General features: G+C 43.0%; 1 protein-coding gene across 8 annotated transcripts in view; it reads left to right on the plus strand.

The window, feature by feature from the left end:
- TLCD4 (TLC domain containing 4) overlaps positions 1-21242 on the plus strand; it is an 83172-nt gene that overhangs the window by 7118 nt on the left and 54812 nt on the right. For 4 of the 8 annotated variants that reach the window (XR_013230129.1, XM_077332967.1, XM_077332976.1 and 1 more), the window contains exons 2-3: positions 11671-11786; positions 20060-20298. Coding sequence is in view for 1 of the 8 variants with exons in the window: in XM_077332976.1 (XP_077189091.1) it covers positions 20276-20298 (23 nt within the window). In the remaining 7 variants the exon portion in view is untranslated. Of the gene's footprint in view, positions 1-11670; positions 11787-19383; positions 19470-20059; positions 20299-21242 lie in introns of those variants that run through there. The other 4 variants (XM_077332968.1, XM_077332972.1, XM_077332970.1 and 1 more) reach the window with 3 other exon arrangements.

Raw genomic sequence — 21242 nt, forward strand, 5'->3', positions numbered from 1 at the left:
GCATTCCCTAGATGTTAGAAGGGCATTGTTATATTATTTACACAGGACAAAGGAATTTAGGAAGTCAAATTCTTTATTTGTTTGCTATTGGGTCCCCAATAAGGGAAACAAAGCTTCTCCCAGCACTGTCTCCAGGCGGATGGTGTCTGCTATCAGGTCAGCATATTAGGCCGCAATGGTTCCTTGCCCAGTTGGTATTTAAGCTCGCTCTCTGCAGTTGATGGGTTCGTCAGCTGCTCTTCACCGAAAGATTACTCTGAGGAAAATCTGTCATGCAGCGACCTGGGCAAGAGATGAGACTTTCACGAAGCATTACGTCAATATAGGAGAGTCTCAGAGTTTGGAAGAGGCAGTGCTGCAATCCTTGTTCTCCTAAGGACTCACCCCGCCAACCTCAGGTATTAGCTGGTGAAGGTCCTAATGTGTGGTTGCACTACAAGACTGATAATGAAAACGGGGTTTCACTTACCTGTAACTGTTGTTCATTGAAGTCTTGTGTGCAGACCCACATTCCCTGCCTCCGTCTCCACAGTGAGCCTGTGCCTTGGAGTCCTGGCTGAGATGTTCCGGCCTAGGCTCTCTGTGGCAGTTTAGAAATGAGGAATGAGGGGCACTTTCCCTGCATCATGTGTATGTTCCGGTGGGAAACCACACACATGCGCACCATGTTGGGATGGTAGCGCCCCCTATAGAGCTTTATCTAGAAAAGGCTTCCGTGGCTGGCCTTGCACTTGCGCAGTCCCAATGTGTGTCCGCACAGAAGGCTTCAATGAACAAATATTACAGGTAAGTGAAACCCCTTTTTCTATGAGATTAGGTGCCGCTAACTCAGCATGGGATTTTTTGCATAGAATTGTTCTCTTTGCAAGAGTTCACCTGGAAAGCATCCTTGCATATTTCCTTTGTGCTTGTTTCTCTCAGCAATCTGCCTTTGCCTGAGTGTCCAGTGGCTTCTTTGTCAAGTCTGCACTTTAAAAGAATCCTCTGGTTACAGAGATGCAGAAAATATGTTCTTCAGAACCCCTAAGCCAGTGCGCTGGTGCCCTTCAGTTATTCTGGTATTCATTGAGATGCTCTTAAGTAAAACCCTGCTGTGTTTGTAGTTCTTCTGTGGTTTTTTTTAACTTAGGGTTAGCTGGGGTGGAAAATTATGTGCTAAAGATTCTGATAAATGCATGTTCTAATCTCAGCCATGCTTGGGTATATAGGAGCTTCCAGTAGCTTTCTTGAAGAAAAAAAAGTGGCAGGAGGTAGGTGGTATAATAGGAATATTATAATAGGAATAGGAATAGCCTATAATAGGAATAGCCTAATAGGAATAGGCTTAGGAAATGTTTTTACACCAATGGCATATATATCCCACCCTATTGGTTTTTTCCTATCAATCATTTTGCCATGTGTGGCCACCAGGAGGTGCCTTTGTAGGTAATCATGTCCTTTAGTCAACTATTCTTTCCAGTTTAAGATGAGGGTTTGGGCGTCTTGTTCAGCAAGGAGGTTGAAAAAGCCCTGTTAAATCAGAAGAAAATGAGTAGTTGGGAGAGAGGAGGGTGTGGCTGAGGATTGTAGGAAGGGGAGGATGTAGGGAGAGTGGAACAGGTAGGGAAAAGGATTGAAAAAAGTAAGGAGGGACCTGGATTTTGAACCACCAAGAAGAGTTAGATTGTAGGGCAGGAAGATGTTTCAGATACTCAGTATACACACAGAAAAAAGCATACTGTTTATGGTGTAGTGGTTAAAATAAAAATGGCTTCTGATTTGGTGAGCTGGTTCCCCACTCCTCCTCCACATGTAGCCAAGGGCTCATCACAGCCTTTATAGGGGTGTTCTAACTGAGCTGTTAGAGCTTTCTCAGCCTCACTTACCTCACAGGGTGTCCGTTGTGAGGAGAAGAAGGGAAGGCGATTGTAAACCGCTTTGAGACTCCTTCAGGCAGTGAAAAGCGGGCTATAGAAACCAATTTTTCTTCTTTGTGGACCTCTAGGAGGATAATAAAAGATGTTTTTATTTAGCAAGGCCTTTGATTGCTGTTGAGCAATAATGATGTACTGTGTGGGGTTTTGTTGTATGTTTAATTGCTTGGGAGTTTTCTAATGCTATGTTAGTAAAGCAATAATTATATAATTGTTTTAGACTATTTTGTGTAAGTAACTGCGAACTGCCTGGAGATTACAGGAAGGTCTAAAGACAGGGTGCATCTTTAAACACACAGGAGGTATTTTCTCTATAACATGGTCATAAAGCAATGTGACATAACTAAATTATATTGATGACAACTCAGCCAATCCAGAACTGGGCTCTTAGCAAGGCAGTGTTATTTTTAGGCTTGCAGTCATCTAGTTTCAAAAGGCAGCGATGAAACTGGGAGGTGAGAGTTCACTTGTGGAAAAAAACCAGAGATCAGTGCATGCAGGGGCAAAGCTGCCCAACAGGGAAAAAAAGCAGGCTTTTGTGCCAGCAAGTAGTGTATGCTTAGCCCCCTGGCAAGTATGATACAGACATACATTATAGGCGGTCCGATCAAGAAATGCGGCAGCTTGAACTTGTCTCAGAATGAATGAGGAGGAGTTCTAACAGTGGCTAGGAACATAATTTTGAGTATAGGGTTGGCAAAACTTGTGACACAGTGGAAGCGGTGAGTGATCCCCTTTGTCATTTTTCCAGGGGAGTAGCTGTGTTGGTCTCCAGTAGGAAAGTTAGACCCAAATCCACTAACACCTTGATCAGGGGTAGTCAAACTGCGTCCCTCCAGATGTCCATGGAGTACCATTCCCAAGAGCCCCTGCCAGCTAATGCAGTGTTCGCTGTCAGGGGCTCATAGGAATTGTAGTCCATGGATATCTGGAGGGCCTCAGTTTGACTACCCCTGACCTTGATGATCAAGAAGAATTCCAGGATGCAAGTTTTTTTTTTTAAACTCAAAAGCTCTCTTTATTGTATACAAGTAGTAGTGAAGATTCCCCTGAGCTCTTCTTCTGACTGGGATATAAGGGCTCAAGGCCCATTACTACTCCTACCTTTTCCTTTTGAAGGCTTATACCCTGAAACAGAAGAGCCTCTTGTGGCGCAGAGTGGTAAGGCAGCAGACATGCAGTCTGAAAGCTCTGCCCATGAGGCTGGGAGTTCAATCCCAGTAGCCGGCTCAAGGATGACTCAGCCTTCCATCCTTCCGAGGTCGGTAAAATGAGTACCCAGCTTGCTGGGGGGGGGGGAAACGGTAATGACTGGGGAAGGCGCTGGCAAACCACCCCGTATTGAGTCTGCCATGAAAAGGCTAGAGGGTGTCACCCCAAGGGTCAAACATGACCCAGTGCTTGCACAAGGGGATACCTTTACCTTACCCTGAAACATCCAGAAACCTACCTGTATTATAGAATGAAAGCTGGTTTTACTATTGGTAATACACTTCTACTGTGGAACTATGATGGGGCTGGAGGATAGTGTTTGACCATAGAGTCAGAAACCCCCTTCCCCCTTGATTTGAACTATTTGCCTTCTTTGGTTTTGTATATCTTTCCGTACAGCTAAAGCAGAATAGGTTCAGGAGAAGCTTCCAATTTCTAGCTTTGTAGTAGCCGGTTTGACAGAAGACTTGAACGTGGCATGTTATGCAATTTGTTCTTGGCAGTGAATAAAGATCTTTGATACTAGGGCAGCTGCAGGAAAAAGAGCTCCTTTAGTGGGGGGAAGAAGCCACATTCACCCTGAAGAACATTCTTTTTTTTTTAAAGCCATGCCTAATACATTTCTTTCATTTTAGAAAGAGCATCTCTCCTAGAATGGCTTGTATTGTTTATTACCCATCAGAGGCAATGTTTTTAAGGAAAAATAAGGAAAGGAAAATAGAGGAAAGTTCATGGGAGAGTAATTGCCTTTAGGAATCTGGCATTGGTCTAGAAGTGTTAAGATGGAATGAGACCAGTTGAAATTAGTTTCCACATACCAGACTTGGGGGGCAGAGAAGTAAAATTTACATAAAGTATTTCAGTCACCCAGAGGCTGAGTTGTAGATTCTATAAAAGGTAGTGGTGGGGAAAACTGGATATTTAGTAAATAAAAGGATTTGCTCATGGAAAAATGCTTTTGTTACTGGTCTTTGCAATTTGCAAAATATTTGGGGAAAACTACTTTTTACAACCAGTTTTTAAATCAATAATGGGTAAAGAACTGACACAGCAACCTTGCTGAAGTTTATTGATTTATTAACTGAAAATATTTATACCCTGCTCAATGGAATAGACCTTGCAAGACAGTTCTTATGTTTTTGAGTAGTCTGTAGAAAGGATTTGTGAAACTTCCTAACGTAATGGCTTATGTTTTTCTAATCTTTTGTTCCTACGTTTTGGCTTTCTATGCTGCTTCCAAAGTTTATTGTTCCCTTTTTTCATCTGATAATCAACTTCTTCACATGTTGCTTTAGGACGTCCACAAAATATTTCCTTGCACAATCTTATCTTCATTATATCTTTGTTCCTCTTGATACCAGTTATGCTGCTCCCACACAACGTATTCATTGTGTCTTTACGGACTCCTTTTTTTGCTGCCATGCTTGACCTGAATCACAAATACTATGGGGATGCCACCGAAACCAGTCATCTAGTTTAAAGAAGGGAATCTAGATGTGACATTGTGCCTTTCTAGAAATTGCTGGAAACTGTGGTTTTACCATAGACATAATGCCATCAGGGCAATGGCAATTTTTTAGCTTATATTTCTCCTGCCACCTTACAGAGTATTGGCAGCCAGCAACTTCTGCCACAGTTGGGAGACCTGGCAACCCTAGGTGGGTACTTGCAAACAATATGGGCCAGACAAGGGCAGAGTCTGCACTTACTTTCTTTATCCCATTGTCAATCCTGTTGAATTCAGATCGCTTTGAACTCGGATCTTCCTCTTCCCCCCCTCTCCATTGAAACAGGAAAGTCTTCTGCACGTGGTTAGGGTAGTTCAGAAGGGGGGGGGGAGCCAAACCTCTTTCTTTTCTTGAAGGGGGTGGGGGAGAGGAGCCAGGCAGGAAGCCTCTTTCTTTTCTTGGAGGGGGGGGGGAGAAGATCAAAAAAGGCAGAGGAGGGAAGAAAAATCCAGTACCAACAGAAGTTGAGAGAAATCAGGGGCTTCTCCTTTAAGGCAAGCATGTCACATGACCAGGTGTGGCCTATCAGAGGTTCTCTACCACGGAGCTTGGTTTCCCAATCCAGATTTTAAACTATATTAAGAGCATTAAAAGCACTCTAAGATATTGCACAATAAAGGTAGGGTCACTCCGGATCAATCCTTCTTGCTGCAGAAGGAAATTTTAAATCGCCCCAAATCCAAACAGAAATCGCATTTTGTGTAGAGCGCAGGGACTGAATCGACCTGGGGTTGGAATAAAAGCTCCGTACAGTTTACACCAAGGATTGCATGTCACAAGAAAGCTGGTGAGAACCCCGTGCCAGACTTGCTATTTAGAAGTGCTGGGGATTGAACCCAGTACTGCGAGGCTCCTGCTGTGGAGTGGTGGATTCTCCTGTTTTCATTTTTTACTGCCTCTCACAGTAGCAGTGGGATAATTTTTTCAATGTCACACCTCTTTAGGAATTGTGGAAACCTCTGTGGTAATAGCACAGTTTTCCAGCAATTCCTAGAGAGGTGTACTGTCACTTTGATGCTTTTCTAGAAGTGGTGTCACACCGTTGTCATTGGTTATGCACCCATGTCCTCCAGTCTCCTGTTGATTGCAGCATAGTCTGACAACCCTAATTGAACCTTTAAACTAATGATAACATAATATGTGACCTGTTCTCCATTTTTGTATTTTCATTTGTACTTCTATACATATATGCTTTAAATATAGCATATTTTGTTGTTGTTAGTTGCGAAGTCGTGTCCGACCCATCGCGACCCCATGGACGATGATCCTCCAGGCCTTCCTGTCCTCTACCATTCCCCGGAGTCCATTTAAGCTCAATTGCATATTATTTATAAGTAAATCTATACTGATATGTTTTGTACTGCAATTCTATGCATACTTAATTGGAAACAAATTAAGTTGAATATAGTAGGAGGCACTCACATGTTTCACATTTTCAGGTCAATCGATCAATATATATTTACGGTCATTCAGACCAAAATTAAAATACAAGCAATTAAAAACTAAGACAATTTAAAAATAGAAAAAACAGTAATAGTACTATAAAAATTTAAAAGATCTGACAACATAAAAACTTTAAGATGTTACATTCAATATTTAAAACATAGTTTAAGTTGCCAGTGACAAATGGCTATTTGTACATTTGAAATTGGATCAGGGAGAAATTTTCTGAGCCACATACATAGTACGCAGTTTCATGGTGGCAGTGCAACATTTAGCTGTGCAGAGAGCTATTTGCCTGTCACCACAGTTTCAGGCGAAAAACAAGTATTCACAGAAATCTTTGGTGTATAAAAGCACATTCAAATATATATCAGTGGACTCCAAATAGCTTATTGGTTTATTTTATTCTTCTGAATATAAAGGAAAAAAGTTAGCAAAATGTTTCAGAAATATATTGTCCAAATTTGCACATGAATGATCAAATTCATAAAATAGTTATCAATATTTAGCAAGACTGTTCTAATTTATAATCAAGTTAATATGAAATTATATTCACAATGCTGTCACATACACCCTGTCCAAAACGTTGTTGTTAGTGTTATTTCTACAACCCAATCAAGATTTCTTTTCAAAAAATCTAACCTACATCAACTTTCCCATTAATTCTTTTAAAAATTAATCTAGCTTGTAAAATTCAATAATTTACCATCTCTATAAGCTGCCATATCTACTATCTTGAATGGGTGATTATTATGAGTCTTTTGTCTGCCTAGTAATGGGCTAGGGAAGAACTAGTAAGCCCAGTGCAGATAAAACTGAACATTCAGCAGTCAAAATTCTAGGCTGGGTAGTTTTCGGGGGGCCTGTAGAATAGAGGCTCAGGTCTCTTCTGTGGTGTGTAGCACCTTTTCATTATCAGTCTTGTAGTGCAGCCCCACATTGGGACTGCGCAAGCACAGGCCACCCACAGAAGTCTTTTCTAGCTAAAGCTCTATAGGGGGTGCTACCGTCCTTACATGGTGTGCATGCATGCAGTTTCCTGCCGGAACACACACGTGATACAAGCAGAGCGCCCCTCATCCCTCAGTTCCGATTTTACCTCCACAAAGAACAGTTGTGTCTAGTTCAGCTCTTTCTTCTAACATACCGCTGTGGCTTCAAATGCATTTGCATTGTGTGGTTAAAATCCCACGAACTGACGAACATGGGTAAGGTACACAATGTTGGGGCTTGCAAAATCTGTCAGTACTTTACACCAAAGGCAAAGTCAGATTGCTCTGCCAGATTAAAGGCAGCGCTTTGGAAAAATGTCCCCCCAAGGTCCCCAAACCTCAGCCCCTCCTAAGCCAGCATCTGAGCCAATCTTTGCTCTTGCCCGCACTCCCAGATCCTCATCCTTCCATTCCACTGTGTCAGTTCTGGTCTCGGTTCCAACCTGAGTAGAGAAGCGACGATTGGTTCTATCTGTTCCATCCCTGGCTCCTGCAGACTCGGATGCCGTTACGGTTCGAGTCGCACCAGCTCTGTCTTCAGAGCCTCATTCCAAGAAGGTGAGAAAGGCAACAAATAAGTCCTGTTCCTCTCACTCCGACTATGGAATACAGTCTCAATCTGCGGTTGCATTGGTTCCGTCTACATCCACAGTTCCATTGACCCAGCACACACCTTCTCTGAACCCACCCCCCTCGGTTCCCAGCCATTCACCACAACCCAGGTCCACTCCTATGGTCTGGTACTCCGCCTCACAGGCTTCTTATGATCTGTCTCCTGTCTACGAGGGTCAGTGGGACCAGGAACCCCACATTTTGTTTGGTTTTGGAGAACCTCACCCTCCAGCAGAAGAAATAGATGTGGAAGAGGGCCAACTTATCCAAACTCCTCCCTCCCCCAGTACCACCTCTGATCTTTCCCTGGATGCCAATGTTGGGGATCCTTCTCCTTCCCCCCCCCACCCCCGAGGACTACCGCCTTCACTCTGAGCAGTTGATGAGGATGGCAAGGGCCCTGGAACTTGACATTTCATCCTTGGACAGCTGCCCGAAGGACAAGGTTCTCAGTCACCTTTACTCAGACATCCCCACTACTATCTCACTCCCCATCCTGGAAGGCTTTGAGGATCTCACTATTTCTACTTGGAAGAAGCCAGTCTCAGTTTCACCAGTCCCTAGGAAGCTTGATTCCTTTTATAGGGTCAAGCAGGACAATTCTGCTTTCCTTTTCACCCATCCTCCTCCTACTTCTACTGTTCTGCTGGATATGCAGATAAGACAGCACTCTGCTCCCTTGGACAGGTAGAGCCATAAACTTGATGGCCTAGGTCATAAGGCCTATTCTTCTGCAGGTCTCTACTTCCGTATTGCCAACTACCAAATGATCAATGCTGGGTACCATATGGTGCTGTGGGAAGGCATGTCTAAATACCTGGTGCAAACTGAAGCTCTTCATATGTCTAAGCAGGCCATCAGCGCTGGCAAACATTTATTGGAAGTAGCTGCCCAAGCTATGGCATCAGACATCACTCTCCGGCACCATTCCTGGTTGAGAGGTACTTCCTTGCCCCTTGATGCTAAAACTAAAATTCCTTTTGATAAGGACACTCTCATGTGTCCAACAGATGACTTCCTCAACTCACTGAAGAGAAGCCATCAGACCGCCTGCTTTCTGAACACCTTTCCTCCTCTGCCTTCTATTCAACCCAGAACAAACTTTGAACGCCAGAGTTTCCAGGTTCCATATTTTTGTCCACTCCCACTCCCTCCTCAGCAGTATTCTCAACAGGATCCTTCACACTCCTTTTACCAGTTTCCTAGGAGACACCAACCTTCCTGCCCTAAAGGACAGCAATACCCACAGAAGGATGTCTAGCATCAACAATGCCAGCAAGGCCAAGGCGGTTTCTGACAATTAACCACCACCACTCTGGTGAATTTCAATAATCGTTTGGCTCATTTTGCCTCTGCATGGAGTTCTATTACTTCGGACTCCTAGGTTCTATCCGTAGTTCGAAATGTATATAAGCTGGAATTATCCGCCATCCCTAAATGCCTTACTGGTTCTAAGGCACATATTAATGCAAACTATACACTCCAAAAAAGACAATATGAATCTCTAATAAACACTAAGAAGCGCTCTTACTATCAGGCAAAATTGGACCATCTTTTAGCAGCATTTAAATCTAACAACAGCAGCTCTTTTTGGAAAACGATCGCAAACTACTTAGGTGAAAGGAACAGACCATTTAAATCTTCTATCCCTTCCCAAACATGGCACAATTATTTTTCTACACTTTTTGCTCCCTCCCCAATCCAAAATAATAATCTCAGCTTACCCTCTGCTGATTCTCTTCCTAGCTGGCCACCTGTCAGTTTGGATGAAATTGAAACCCTTATCCAAGAACTAAAACTAGGCAAATCTCCAGGGCCTGATGGTCTACCAGCTGAACTATTTAAACTAAACTCTAACTAGTGGAAACAACTCCTGGCTGTCCTTTTTACAGCTATCGACCAATCGGGAATATTCCCTGAATCTTGGCTCAACTCAATCATTGTGCCTATCTATAAAAAAGGTGGTGCCAGCTCTCCAGAAAACTACCGTCCTATTAGCCTTCTGTCCATCGCCAGCAAAATGTATGCCAAACATCTAGAACTTAAACTCCTAGATTGGGTGACTTCAAATGACCTAATAGGTCCTGAACAAATTGGCTTCACTAAAAATTGTTCCACTATAGACCACTGCTTAACCCTCTACTCTCTTGCAGACAAATATCTTCATACAAGTAGGAGGAAACTCTATGTAGCTTTTATTGACCTCAAGGGTGCATTCGATTCTATCTCCAGGTGTTTACTATGGAGAAAATTGCAAGATCTTAATATTGATTCGCGCCTATTACTACTTCTAATGAACCTCCATTTCAACAATACCTGTCAGGTTAAATTTACTGAAAAGGGTCATTTAACAAATCAAATCCCCATCCTGAGAGGAGTCAAACAAGGCTGCGTCCTTGCTCCTCACTTATTCAACCTCTTTTTACATGATCTTCCAAAAACCCTAAGACTCACAAATGGTCATCCACCCAAACTAGATAAATTGCCAGTCCCACTTCTTCTATATGCTGATGACACCGTCTTGCTTTCCCATTCCAGAATTGGTCTGATTAGATACTTGAATGCTTTCCATAAATATTGCCAACTCAATGACCTACCGATAAACTTCAAAAAAACCAAAGTGATGGTCTTTGCACAGAAGTGGTCTCCCTCAAACTGGCGCATTGGTGGTCATAAAATCGAGCAGGTCAAATGTTTCAAATACTTAGGAATCACCTTCCAACATAATTTGCATTGGACCAAACATAGAAATAGGATTACTTTGCAGGCTAACTGTTCCATTACCCATCTAAACCGGTTTTTCTTTCTTAAAGGCAATCAGTTTGTCCCAGCTGTCTGTCATGTGTTTGACTCTAAAATTATTCCCCAAATTTTATATGGCATCCCTCTGTGGATCTCAGGTTTTAACAAAAACATGGAGAGGTTACAGTCTGCCTTTTTCCGGCAGATTTTGAAAACTCCAAATTGCGTCCCTTACTCCTCTTTATGTCTTGAAACTGGACATAATCTTCTTGAAACTAAGGCCTGGATTTTCACCTTTAAATATTGGCTAAAACTGCATTTTAGGGTTCGATCAGATAGCCTATTGGCCTATTTACTGAGAGACTCTTTTAAATTTAAATGGTTCTCTACCATCTTGACTACACTCCAACAAATTGGCATTGACTACGATTACATCCTATTTTCCCCTCTACCACTGAGCTGCAGCCGCTCCCCTCTTATTGATGCTCCTTGTAGTACAACCCTAAACACAGTTGTATCGATCTAAGCCCATTCAAGAAAATGGACTTAGAAGAGTGTAACTGTATTTAGGATAGGGTTGCCAACCTCCAGGTGTGGCCTAGGGAACTCCTGAAATTATCACTGATTTCCAGACAGAAATCAGTTCCTCTGGAGAAAATGGCTGCTTTGGAGGGTGGACTCTATGGCATTATACCTTACTGAGGCCCCTCCCCCCAAACGTCACCCACTCTAGGCTCCACCCTCAAATTACCAGAAATTTCCCAACCTGGAGTTGGCAGCCCAAGTTTAAGATTATACTGCAAGTATATATGATTTTGTAAAATCTGCTTTTTATTGTAAAAGACTGCTATTTATGCTGGCATGATCTGTAATGTCATCTATACAATTGTGGAGCTTCAAGTTGATATGATAATGATGTTATCCATTCAGTCATGTCCGACCCTCGGCCATTCTGTAGGAAAGTCTTCGCCATGCATGTCTGTCAAGGTTAGTATAGCTTCTTTTAATTGGGGCCCATACCCATCCTGAGAAGGTGAAGTCGGGATAATGTTGGGGAACCTGGAAGAAGGTTGCAGATGAAGCTACTCCAGAGCCAGGTCAAGTGTGATTCAATAAAACAAAGAGAAATGTGTGTGCGTGTGTATGGAAAACAACGGATGGGTTTGCAGTTATAATATACTGTAATTGTCACTTTATGGTGAGTTCTAACTCCGCTAAAGCCATCTGATATTACTTTGTTTCTGACAGGCACGTGGATCTGGTTTTGTTGTGATCTGAAAAATCCAGAGTACCCATGTCTTCGCAATGAGGGTTTTGGGAATAGTTGAATGCTTGTCAGACTGGAAAGTCAGGCTCTTGCTGAGGTGAGTAGGCACAGGTTTTATTTTCCATTGTCTTTCCTGTTGTTTGTAATTATGGCCTTTAAATATAGTAAACAAAGATTCCCTGTGTATTCAGGGAAATGCAGGTACATGAAATATAGGGCAGAGATTCCTTTAGATATACGCCGCATTTACCGCATTTCTTTGTGGGTATGTTTGTTCCAGTGTTTGCAATTAGTAGAAACAGTCTGTACATTTCAAGATGCTTGCATGTTTGAATGTGCCCCACACTGCCCTGAGTCATTTCATAAGGGCGGTATATAAATCAACAATCAAATAAATAAAAAGCATGTGGGTATCGTAGCATATGATAGAGGACAGTAGTTTTGCCCCCTGATAGTGAAAAGCTATAAAGTTCTATGTGCAGAGCTTTAAAAATGTTTTTGCATGCCACATGTATACTGTACAAACACTTGCTTCACTATCATAAAAAGTAGCATAGCCCAAGAAAATAATTTGCTGTATCCTCACCTGTTTGCATTATTAATGTATTCTACTGTCTCTGGAGTGGCTAGACTCTTGAGGGACAGCATAGCAGTTTCCCAGTATGATTTGCTTTGGTTGACAGGTTGCTGGATACTATCTTTGAAATATTTGCATTTTTTATGAGTTTGCAAGTAGAGCACAGGTGGAGGCACAGCGGCAAATGACAGAGCCACAGATCTGATATCCCATATCCGATCCTCAAAGAGGTCTGCATCCCCCCATTGCTTCATCTCCAGTCAATACTCACGCATCTCTCCTGTCTTTTTCCAAGCTCCAAATGAGTGAGTTTCTTAGTGCGCACTTTCCCCTTCACTGCCCCACTCCAAGTTGTGCTAGTTAAAATATTCAAACTCACCAATCTTCTACCATTTGTTGCAATAGATGTAACATCTGCTAACCCTTCTGGGCTGTCAGCCCAAAGCAGCCATAACACCTTGCCATTCCCAAAGGAAATTGTGTGCTCTGGATCAGTTTTAAAGGGCCTGGTTGAGAAGAAATTTTAAAAAACATATTAGGTAATAAGCTTCACTAAAAACCCATTCCTCTGAAACTGTGGCATTTTCCCCTTTTAGCTTGGTGTAGTGGTTAGGAGTGCGGACTTCTAATCGGGTGAACCAGGTTTGATTCCCCGCTCCCCCACATGCATCCAGCTGGGTGACATTGGGCTAGTCACAGCACTGATAAAGCTGTTCTGCCTGAGCAGTGATATCAGGGCTCTCTCAGCCTCACCCACCTCACAGGGTGTCTGTTGAAAGGGAAGGCGACTGTAAGCCGCTTTGAGACACCTTCTGGTAGAGAAAAGCGGCCTATAAGAACCAGCTCTTCTTCTTCTAACCCACTTTGTAATTTCCATTCAAGCCATCACCATTGACAGTGCAAAAAGATAATGTTTACCTTTTCATTCAAAGCCTGATTTCACCAACACCTTTGTTTGCATGAAGTTAACTATTTGTTTAGACTTCCAGCTACTCACAAGCACAAGTGAAGCTTTATCAGAGTTGTGGCAAATAAATAAATAAATAAATAAACAAACAAAGAAACAAACAAACAAATAAATAGCCTGTAAATGGTTAAGGTAAAGATGTACAAATTCCAATTTGCACTATCTAAGCTGCATTCTAGAAAGGGACACGTTTAGGCATTCTACTTAGTTTACATTTCTTTTCCATAACCCCTATCATATGTCTATAATTGTCCACTTTGGGAATCTCTTCATTTGCTAGAGCTCCTGAAATACATTCAGCAAGCAAATAAGCTTCTTTAAAACAAACAAAAAACACACCCTGAATTCACTTGTATGCAAAACAAAGTAAAAAATCTTAACAGCATTACTTGGAATAACTTATTTCTGGGCCATGTGAAGGATCTCTAACCCCCATACTATAGGTAAGAGATCCAAACACTTAATCCTCAAAGCACCACCAAAATATGCAGGTCCTAGGGCCGAGTAGATATTCATATCTATTGTGTGTCCTGCTACCTAGAAAGGGAGCATTTCAATGAAGATAAGGGGAATGTTTCTGTCAGGCACGGGGGTGAGGTGGGCAAAGGGATGCTGCCAGACAGCCATTTTTCCTGGGACTCAACAGCATCATACCTGGCACTGACCAGGCACAATAAGGCTGTAGAAGCATCCTATAGAGATCTACACGATAACTCTCTCATCAACAGGTAGCCAACTGACATTTGGCAGTCTGGTGGCCCCACCCTGGGGCTGGGAAAGGGGAGCAGCACAGGAGAGATTGCATTGAGATTGCTCTTGGTGACTCATGAATTGGCTACACCTCCATAGTTAGGATACCACTGAACATGTCCCGGACAGGAATGACAGGTCTCCACTTCATCAGGAGAGTTTCTGTTGGCTAAGCTCTTTAAAAGGCTTCTGGGAGGAAGTTGAGGAAGATGTAACACCACTGACTCCAAGGTCAGAAGGGGTTAGAGCTAACGAAGAGGTTGGATAGGGTGGTAATAAGGCAGCTTCATGCATTCATACGTATGCAACTGCTTACTTCCTTCCCTTGTAAGAAAAAGTCGTCTGAAACTTGTAAGTCTCTACTTCATCCTTTTACTCTGCCTGTTTTGACCTCTTCCTTCAGTGATCGTGTGCTTGTGGAGGTAGGGTGAAATATCTGCATTCTGGCATTATAGTGTTGAAATATATTACTACCATGTGCTTGATATAATTCTGACTGTGTAAAGGTGTTGGCTATTTTAGTATAGTTTGCTTATACTACATTTAAGTGTCAATACTTCTTGCACACTAATATGAGGAGCCTTGTTCCCTTGCCAAAGGATCCTCCAGGTAGATTCAAGTGGGTAGCCATGTTGGTCTGAAGTAGCACAAAAAATCTGTTTCCAATGGAACCTTTAAGACCAACCAAGATTTATTCAACGCATGAGCTTTTGTGTGCAGGCACATTTCTGACAAGGGAGCAGGTATGGTAAGAGTAAATTACTAGCACTGTACTCTTATTACCAAGTCAGAATATTAATCTCTCACAGCCATTACCATATACTCTATAAACACTGAGCCACATCTAATTCCCTGAAATACCTTGGTTGGTATTTGACTTTCCAGGGTTTCTGCTATGTTTACTGTGTATGTTTGTTTACAGACATGTAAACAGACTATTGGAAGAAGGAAGTATCCCTAGAGCATATAGCAGAACTTGCTAATCAACTATTAGATTACTAAAGAGCAATTACATCCTTCTTAGTGTGTCCTTATCACTCAAAACGTAATGACTATTACATTGCTAAAGCCATCAAGATCAGTGCAACTCTTTTATTTATTTATTTCAACATTTCCACCCTATCAGGGTCCACATGGAGGCATATATAAAAAAACAATACAATATTAAAAACACAGTTTAAGAATTAAGAATACATAACACTAGAAGGAGGACTAGTAACTGCCAGGCCAACAAAAAAGTCTTCACATGCTGGTGAAAGGCACTGATGGAGGTTGTCAGAACTAGGGTTGGGCGCTTTAGCACCCAAAGTGGCCAGTCTCTCCTGGTGCAGCGAGCGCCATGCTGCGGGCGTGGTGCTCGCTGCGCCGGGAGAGACCAGTCACCTCAGGCGCCAAAGCACCCAACCCTAGCTCAGAACTCAATGTGGAAGTAGTTGACCAGGTTGCTCCCTGGTCTAGGCTCAGATAGTAGGGACAACCAGAGTGGGTTCTCAAGGATAACCAAAGTGAACAGTTGGTTCATGTGAGAGAAGACAATCCTTAAGGTATGTTGATTGCAAGTGGTTACAGGGCTTTAAAGTTCAACACAAGCACCTTGAATTGACCCCAGAAACAAATTGGAGTCAGTGTAAGTGGAACAAGACTGGAGTGATATGGTCCTTATTGTCAAAAGAAAGGAGACTCTTGTCAAAAGAAAGGAGAAGATTATGGAAATAGTAAAAGTGATTTGGAAGGAGAAGCTGGCAGACCTCATGTATCTATTAACTGTCCTGGTCCTGGATCTAATTATTTCTACTGTAGACCTAATTGTTTGGGCTCAGTTTGATTCCTGACTAGTGCAGTAGACCCTGTCAGAAGGATATGAAGAGAAAGAGAAAGTAAAGAAAGGCAGGATGCTAAAATTCTCCCTGGACTGGAGGACTTCCACATCAAATGTGGAGAAGAGAGTGAATTTCCTTCTTTCTTCTCACCTAGGGATGACAACAAGATGTAGCATAAGAGATTGGGGAGCACATAGCCGGGGTCAGGTTGCTCAGTGCAAGTGGAGGCGAGTGGAAATTGCTTCCAATATAAACTGGCTAGTACTATGAGCAATTAGACTAGCATTGATGGCCTTCCACGATATCCCAAAATACATTAGTATCCCAAAATACAAAGTATTAGTGTGCCCTGACAATACAATGGCAAAGATCCACATCAACAGACAGGGGGCACAAGATCAAAATAATTATCTAGGGAGATTGAGAGGGCAGAGAAACATCTTACTGGAATCAAGGCAGAACACCTAAAAGGTGTAGTGAACTTAGAAGCAGATTGGCTGAGCAGAAGGGACCTCCATCCAGGAGAATGGAATCTAAATCAGGCCATCTTTTGACAGGTGACCAAGTAATTCAGGATACCTATCATGGATTTGTTGGCTTCTCTATACAACAATTCTGGAAGAGCTAAGGGCCCTGATGGAATTAAATTTGTTCTGTGGGGCCTGTAAAAATCAAATAAACTAAAACTAAACTAAGATGAAACTCTTCCACCAGACATTTGGTTGTGGCCAATAAACATTGAGATGACTAAGCAAACATCAACTGAGCTCCCTGTACATAAATCCCTCTTGAATATGAAGTTAGATTACGATTAAAACATGTCGCAATAAATCATTTGGTGAAATAGGTGCTATGAGTGATCAACATTTTTAATGATTTTATTGCTATGCAATTTAAAATATAAATAAATGTAATTTTATTATGTTGCTGATTTAATCATCACTATCACTAAACATTATAAAGTTGCAGTAGCTTACAGAGAACTCCCTCCCTACCTGATTGATCCTCCTGGGGCTGTGCTGCCAATAGGCAGCGAGCACTCTGCCAGTGAGAACAAATCAGTTCAAAGTGCACTCTGTCAATAAGGGCCAATCAGTTCAAATTGCATGCAGACAACTTACTCCCTACCTGATTGGCCCTCTCTGCTACCAATAGGGAGAGAGCATGCTTCCAATGAGGGCCAATCATGGGGTTATCTGTCCTCTTCCTCTTCCTGCTGCTTGCCAGGTTGAAGAGGTACTGGCCTCTCTGAAAGGCCCTGCTGCTGATACGTTGTCTTATCCTCAACCTATTCTCATCCTCCATCTCCCCCAAGCAAGGGAGGTAAGCCAGCTGATTCCTTTGCTTTCTGTGTTGGCCTCAGGTTTCAACATTCTGTTGGAAGGAAGCACAGAGAGAAAGGTAGGCAGAGGAAATCAGTATTTCAAAAACAATGCCAAGGGACAGAAGGAATGCAATGAATTGTCTTAACTCAAGCCATTGAATCAAGGGTTCATTCAGATAGTCCATGGGCATCAGCAGAAGGAGCAGTTAACAGGCCTCCCAGCCTCAAGTTAATATAGGCAGTCAGCAGCCTCTCAGTCCTCACTCTGTGATGACTCACAGTATTCTGCAGTCAGCAGCTGTCTTGCTAATATGGTGTGGCGCCTTTTAGAATGTAGTTCTCTTCCAGCAAATAATTGGCATTGCTTAATTGGCTCAGGTGAGCCAGGTGGGCTGACAAGGCAGGGAGCTGCTGTTGGAGGCTGGGCAGAAGAATGAGCAGGTCCTGCAACAACTTTGGAAATCTAAGCCCTGCAGCTCCATTCTCTCCTGCTGGTGAGAGCTTTCTGCCTATTGAACATCTGATTGGGCTAAGCTCTCATCCAGCTGAGGCTCAGATGAAGCTGAGAGCTCCTGCCAAGACTTTTCCTCCAGGGAGTCTTCCCTAACAGTACCTGGGTTCACAACACCTCCCCATGACCATGCAGCAGTTCATTTGTGCGCTTTTTGCTTTCCCCCACCTTCCCTCTTCTCAGAGCGGCTGGGGGGATCCAGCAGCCTTTTTCACCCAGCCTGGCCCTTGGAAGATGTAGGGAATGAGAAGGAGGCAGCCCCCACCACAGTTTTACCTGTCCAGGCTGTCTTTTGGGAGATGTTGCAGATGGAAAGAAGGCAGCCCACCCACCTCCACAGCCTTCCCTATCTGGTCTGGCCCAGCCTTTGGGAGATGTGTGGGGTGGGAAAGAGGCAGTCCACTCCCCCCATGGCTTTCCCTGCCTGACGTGCTCTTTGGGAGATGGAGGGTGGGAAGGAGGTAGCCTATCCTCCATGGCCTTCCCCAAGCATTCTGGCCTTGTGAGATATGGGGGTGGGTGGGAAAGAGGCTGCTCCCCTGTGGCCTTCCCCACCAAGGCTGGCATTTGAGAGATGTGGAGGAGCGGGCAGGAAGGTGGTGGCCAACCCTGCAGCCTTTCCTGCCTGGACCCACCTTTGGAGATGTGGGGGTGGGTGGGAGCAGTTTTGTGACAGCCTTCCATGCATGGCCTACCCTTTGGAAAATGGGGATGGGTGGGAAGGAGGCAGCCCATCCGCTTTGGTATTTCCCAGACAGCCTGGCCTTTGAGAGATGTGGGTGTGGGTGGGAAAGAGCCAGCCCCCCTGTGGACTTCCCCACCCAGCCTGGCCTTTCAGAGATATGAAGGAAGGGGCAGGAAGGAGCCAGCCCCCTGCTGTCTTTCCTTCCTGGTCTACCCTTTGGGAACTGTGAGGGGCAGGAAGGTGGCAGCCCTCCCCCCCACACACACACGGCCTTTCTAGCCTGGTCTTTGGAAGATGTGGTAGGAGAGAAGGTGGCAGCCCACCCCTCCACAGCCTGCTTGGCCTGGCCATTGGAAGATGTGGGGTTTGAGGGAAAGGTGGAGACAGTGCACCCTACCCAGCATGCCGGTTCGGGGTTTGATTCCATATTGGAAGCCACCCCAAACTGACATGCTGGGTGGGGTGGGGTGCAAAGATAAATTAATAAATCATGAACCCATATCAGTTATTTGTACCTACTGTGCTGTACTTCAAAATCTAATGCTGAAATTTGAGACAGCTGTTTCCTGCTAGCTGGCAACATTTTATTACATGCATGTTGGCAGAGTTCAGGAAATATTCTAAGCCATGCTTTGGAGTTTGCTTTCAACAAATTTACTGCAAAGACTGACAGCACCCCACTAATATAACAGACAGGTCTTCAGAGTACAAGCACTAACACATACTAACAGACAGCAGAGAGAGAAACAAGAGGTAGGCTGAACTGCAAGAGAAAATATTCAATACACACTGAACACTAGAGGATACATCATAGCTCCCCCTACGCTGTAAGTGGACTGAACTACTCTTTCAACAGCATTTATATTAACTTGACTTTAGCAGGCTATTGCTTCTCCAGCAATGCATGCCTTCTTATAACAGTTCAAATGTTGCAAAAGTATTTTGCCTGATACTTTCCTTTCACTATTATTATTTTCTGTCCAAGTAAAAACCCTTTGGTTTTTGCCATTCTGATGTCACTAGGTTCTATGGTATCTGTCATCTGATTCTGTACTCTTTATGTTACTATGTGGCACATTTGATTAGAGACATGACAGAGTAGCTTCTCCATTCTGATATGCTTGTACCTGGACTTCTGTATTTGAGGTGTGAACTGAGTTAACATCCATTGAAGTGGGAGGGGAAAGTTGTATATATCGGGTTTCTGCATCTGTACATAGAAGTACTGTGGTATCACTGTCATGGAAGCAATGCAGGGTTCAAGGTATAAGTGGAGAACTGTTTGTAGTGGTATTAAAAAGGAAGTGGACAGATTAAGAAAATTGTAGAAGTAATACCCATGGAAAATAGAGAGGATTTCTTGTGGATGATCTCTTGTGGTAAGGAGATTACAGATTCAGACAGGAGCAGGAAAAACGAGGGGGTAAATATGTTGCTTCAAGACTTTTTAAAGATATGCTGAAAATATCTTGGGTTGGGAATAACAAGGGGAAAAAGAAGAAACAATGAGCATTTTCTCCTAAAAGAGCACGGGTAACAAATGGATAAATGAACAAGCTTTATGAAAGAAAAAGCAGAATATTTTGGGTGAGAAAGAGAAAAAGAGGGAAATGGATTTTAGGGTATGACTCAATGCTGTATTTGTCTGCTATAAAAAAATTGGTTATCTTGTGTGATGTTTGTTGTGTATATAATATCAAAATGTGACACAATGTGTAAAATATGCTGTTTTACAGGGTGTTGTTCTGATTCTTTGATTTGGGGCTCAGAAATTCCACTGAACAAGGGGCGACGAAAAAAAAGAGGACATTTGCTGCAAAATACATTGGAAAGTCTCAACAAGGGAAGGAGAAAGAAGAGTAAGATAATGGAACAATAACAGAAGAGAATTATAAGATTCATCCAGATCCATCCAGCTAGCAGTTCTGATCAAATGCTGATTGGGACAATTTATGAAGAAGTACTTTGTTTCAAGGTAGGAAATATAAATACAGTAATTACATAAAGGGCACATGATGTGGGACAGCTTCTGTTAGTGATCTATGTCCTTTAAAAATGTGCCATAGAGTAGCGATCCCCAACCTGTGGGCTGCGGACCACATGTGGTCCTTCGACTAATTGGAGGTGGGCCCCGAAGGACGCCTTCTCCCCCCCCCCGGCCCTTTACTTCATCCCCCCAGCCCTTTACAACACACTTCATTGTTGTGTCGTGTCTGTATCTTATTTTTAAGGGATGTTTAAACATTACCATAGCAATCAGAGAGCGCTAGGGCAGTGGTTGAGAGTAAAGGAGTAAACTACCCCCCCACCGGGCCTCAGTAAAAGGCGTTGAGTGGTCCCTCGTGAGTGGTCCCTGGCGTTGAGTGGTCCCCAGTGATAAAAAGGTTGGGGACCACTGCCATAGAGCCCTGAGTAGATGAGTTTCGGGGTGTCATAAAAAGTTGTGAACTAGAGCCTTCTTGTACTTTAAGACCACACGCACACGCACAGAGATACAGAAAGTTACCTTCTGCCTCAGAGATGCTCTCATTGAATTATTACAGAGCACGAGCACTAACTTTGAGGTAAATACAAATAGAGAAAAAGAAATGGAGCCGTACAAACAGTGTTTCATTTCTTCTGCTCGCTGCTGTGAAAAATATGTTTTGTAGAATCAGAGTACCTTAATTGACATAATAATGGTAAAGCATAGGAACTAACCTTTTAAAAAACATACTGTTACAAATACCATAATGAAAAGATTTTTATTTAAAACTGCCAACAAAAACTTAGCTCCTTTTACAAGTATTGCTGACTCCTTCACACTTAGTATAGTTTTTATCCCATTTTTCACATCAACACAGATCTCAATTTCTTCAAATTCAGCTAAAGGACAACAGTGTAGAACAAACCTAGGAAATTCCAAGAGGAAGTGGTATA

Source organism: Paroedura picta, chromosome 4, assembly GCF_049243985.1.
Source record: "Paroedura picta isolate Pp20150507F chromosome 4, Ppicta_v3.0, whole genome shotgun sequence".
In the NCBI taxonomy this organism is placed as follows: Eukaryota; Metazoa; Chordata; class Lepidosauria; order Squamata; family Gekkonidae; genus Paroedura; species Paroedura picta.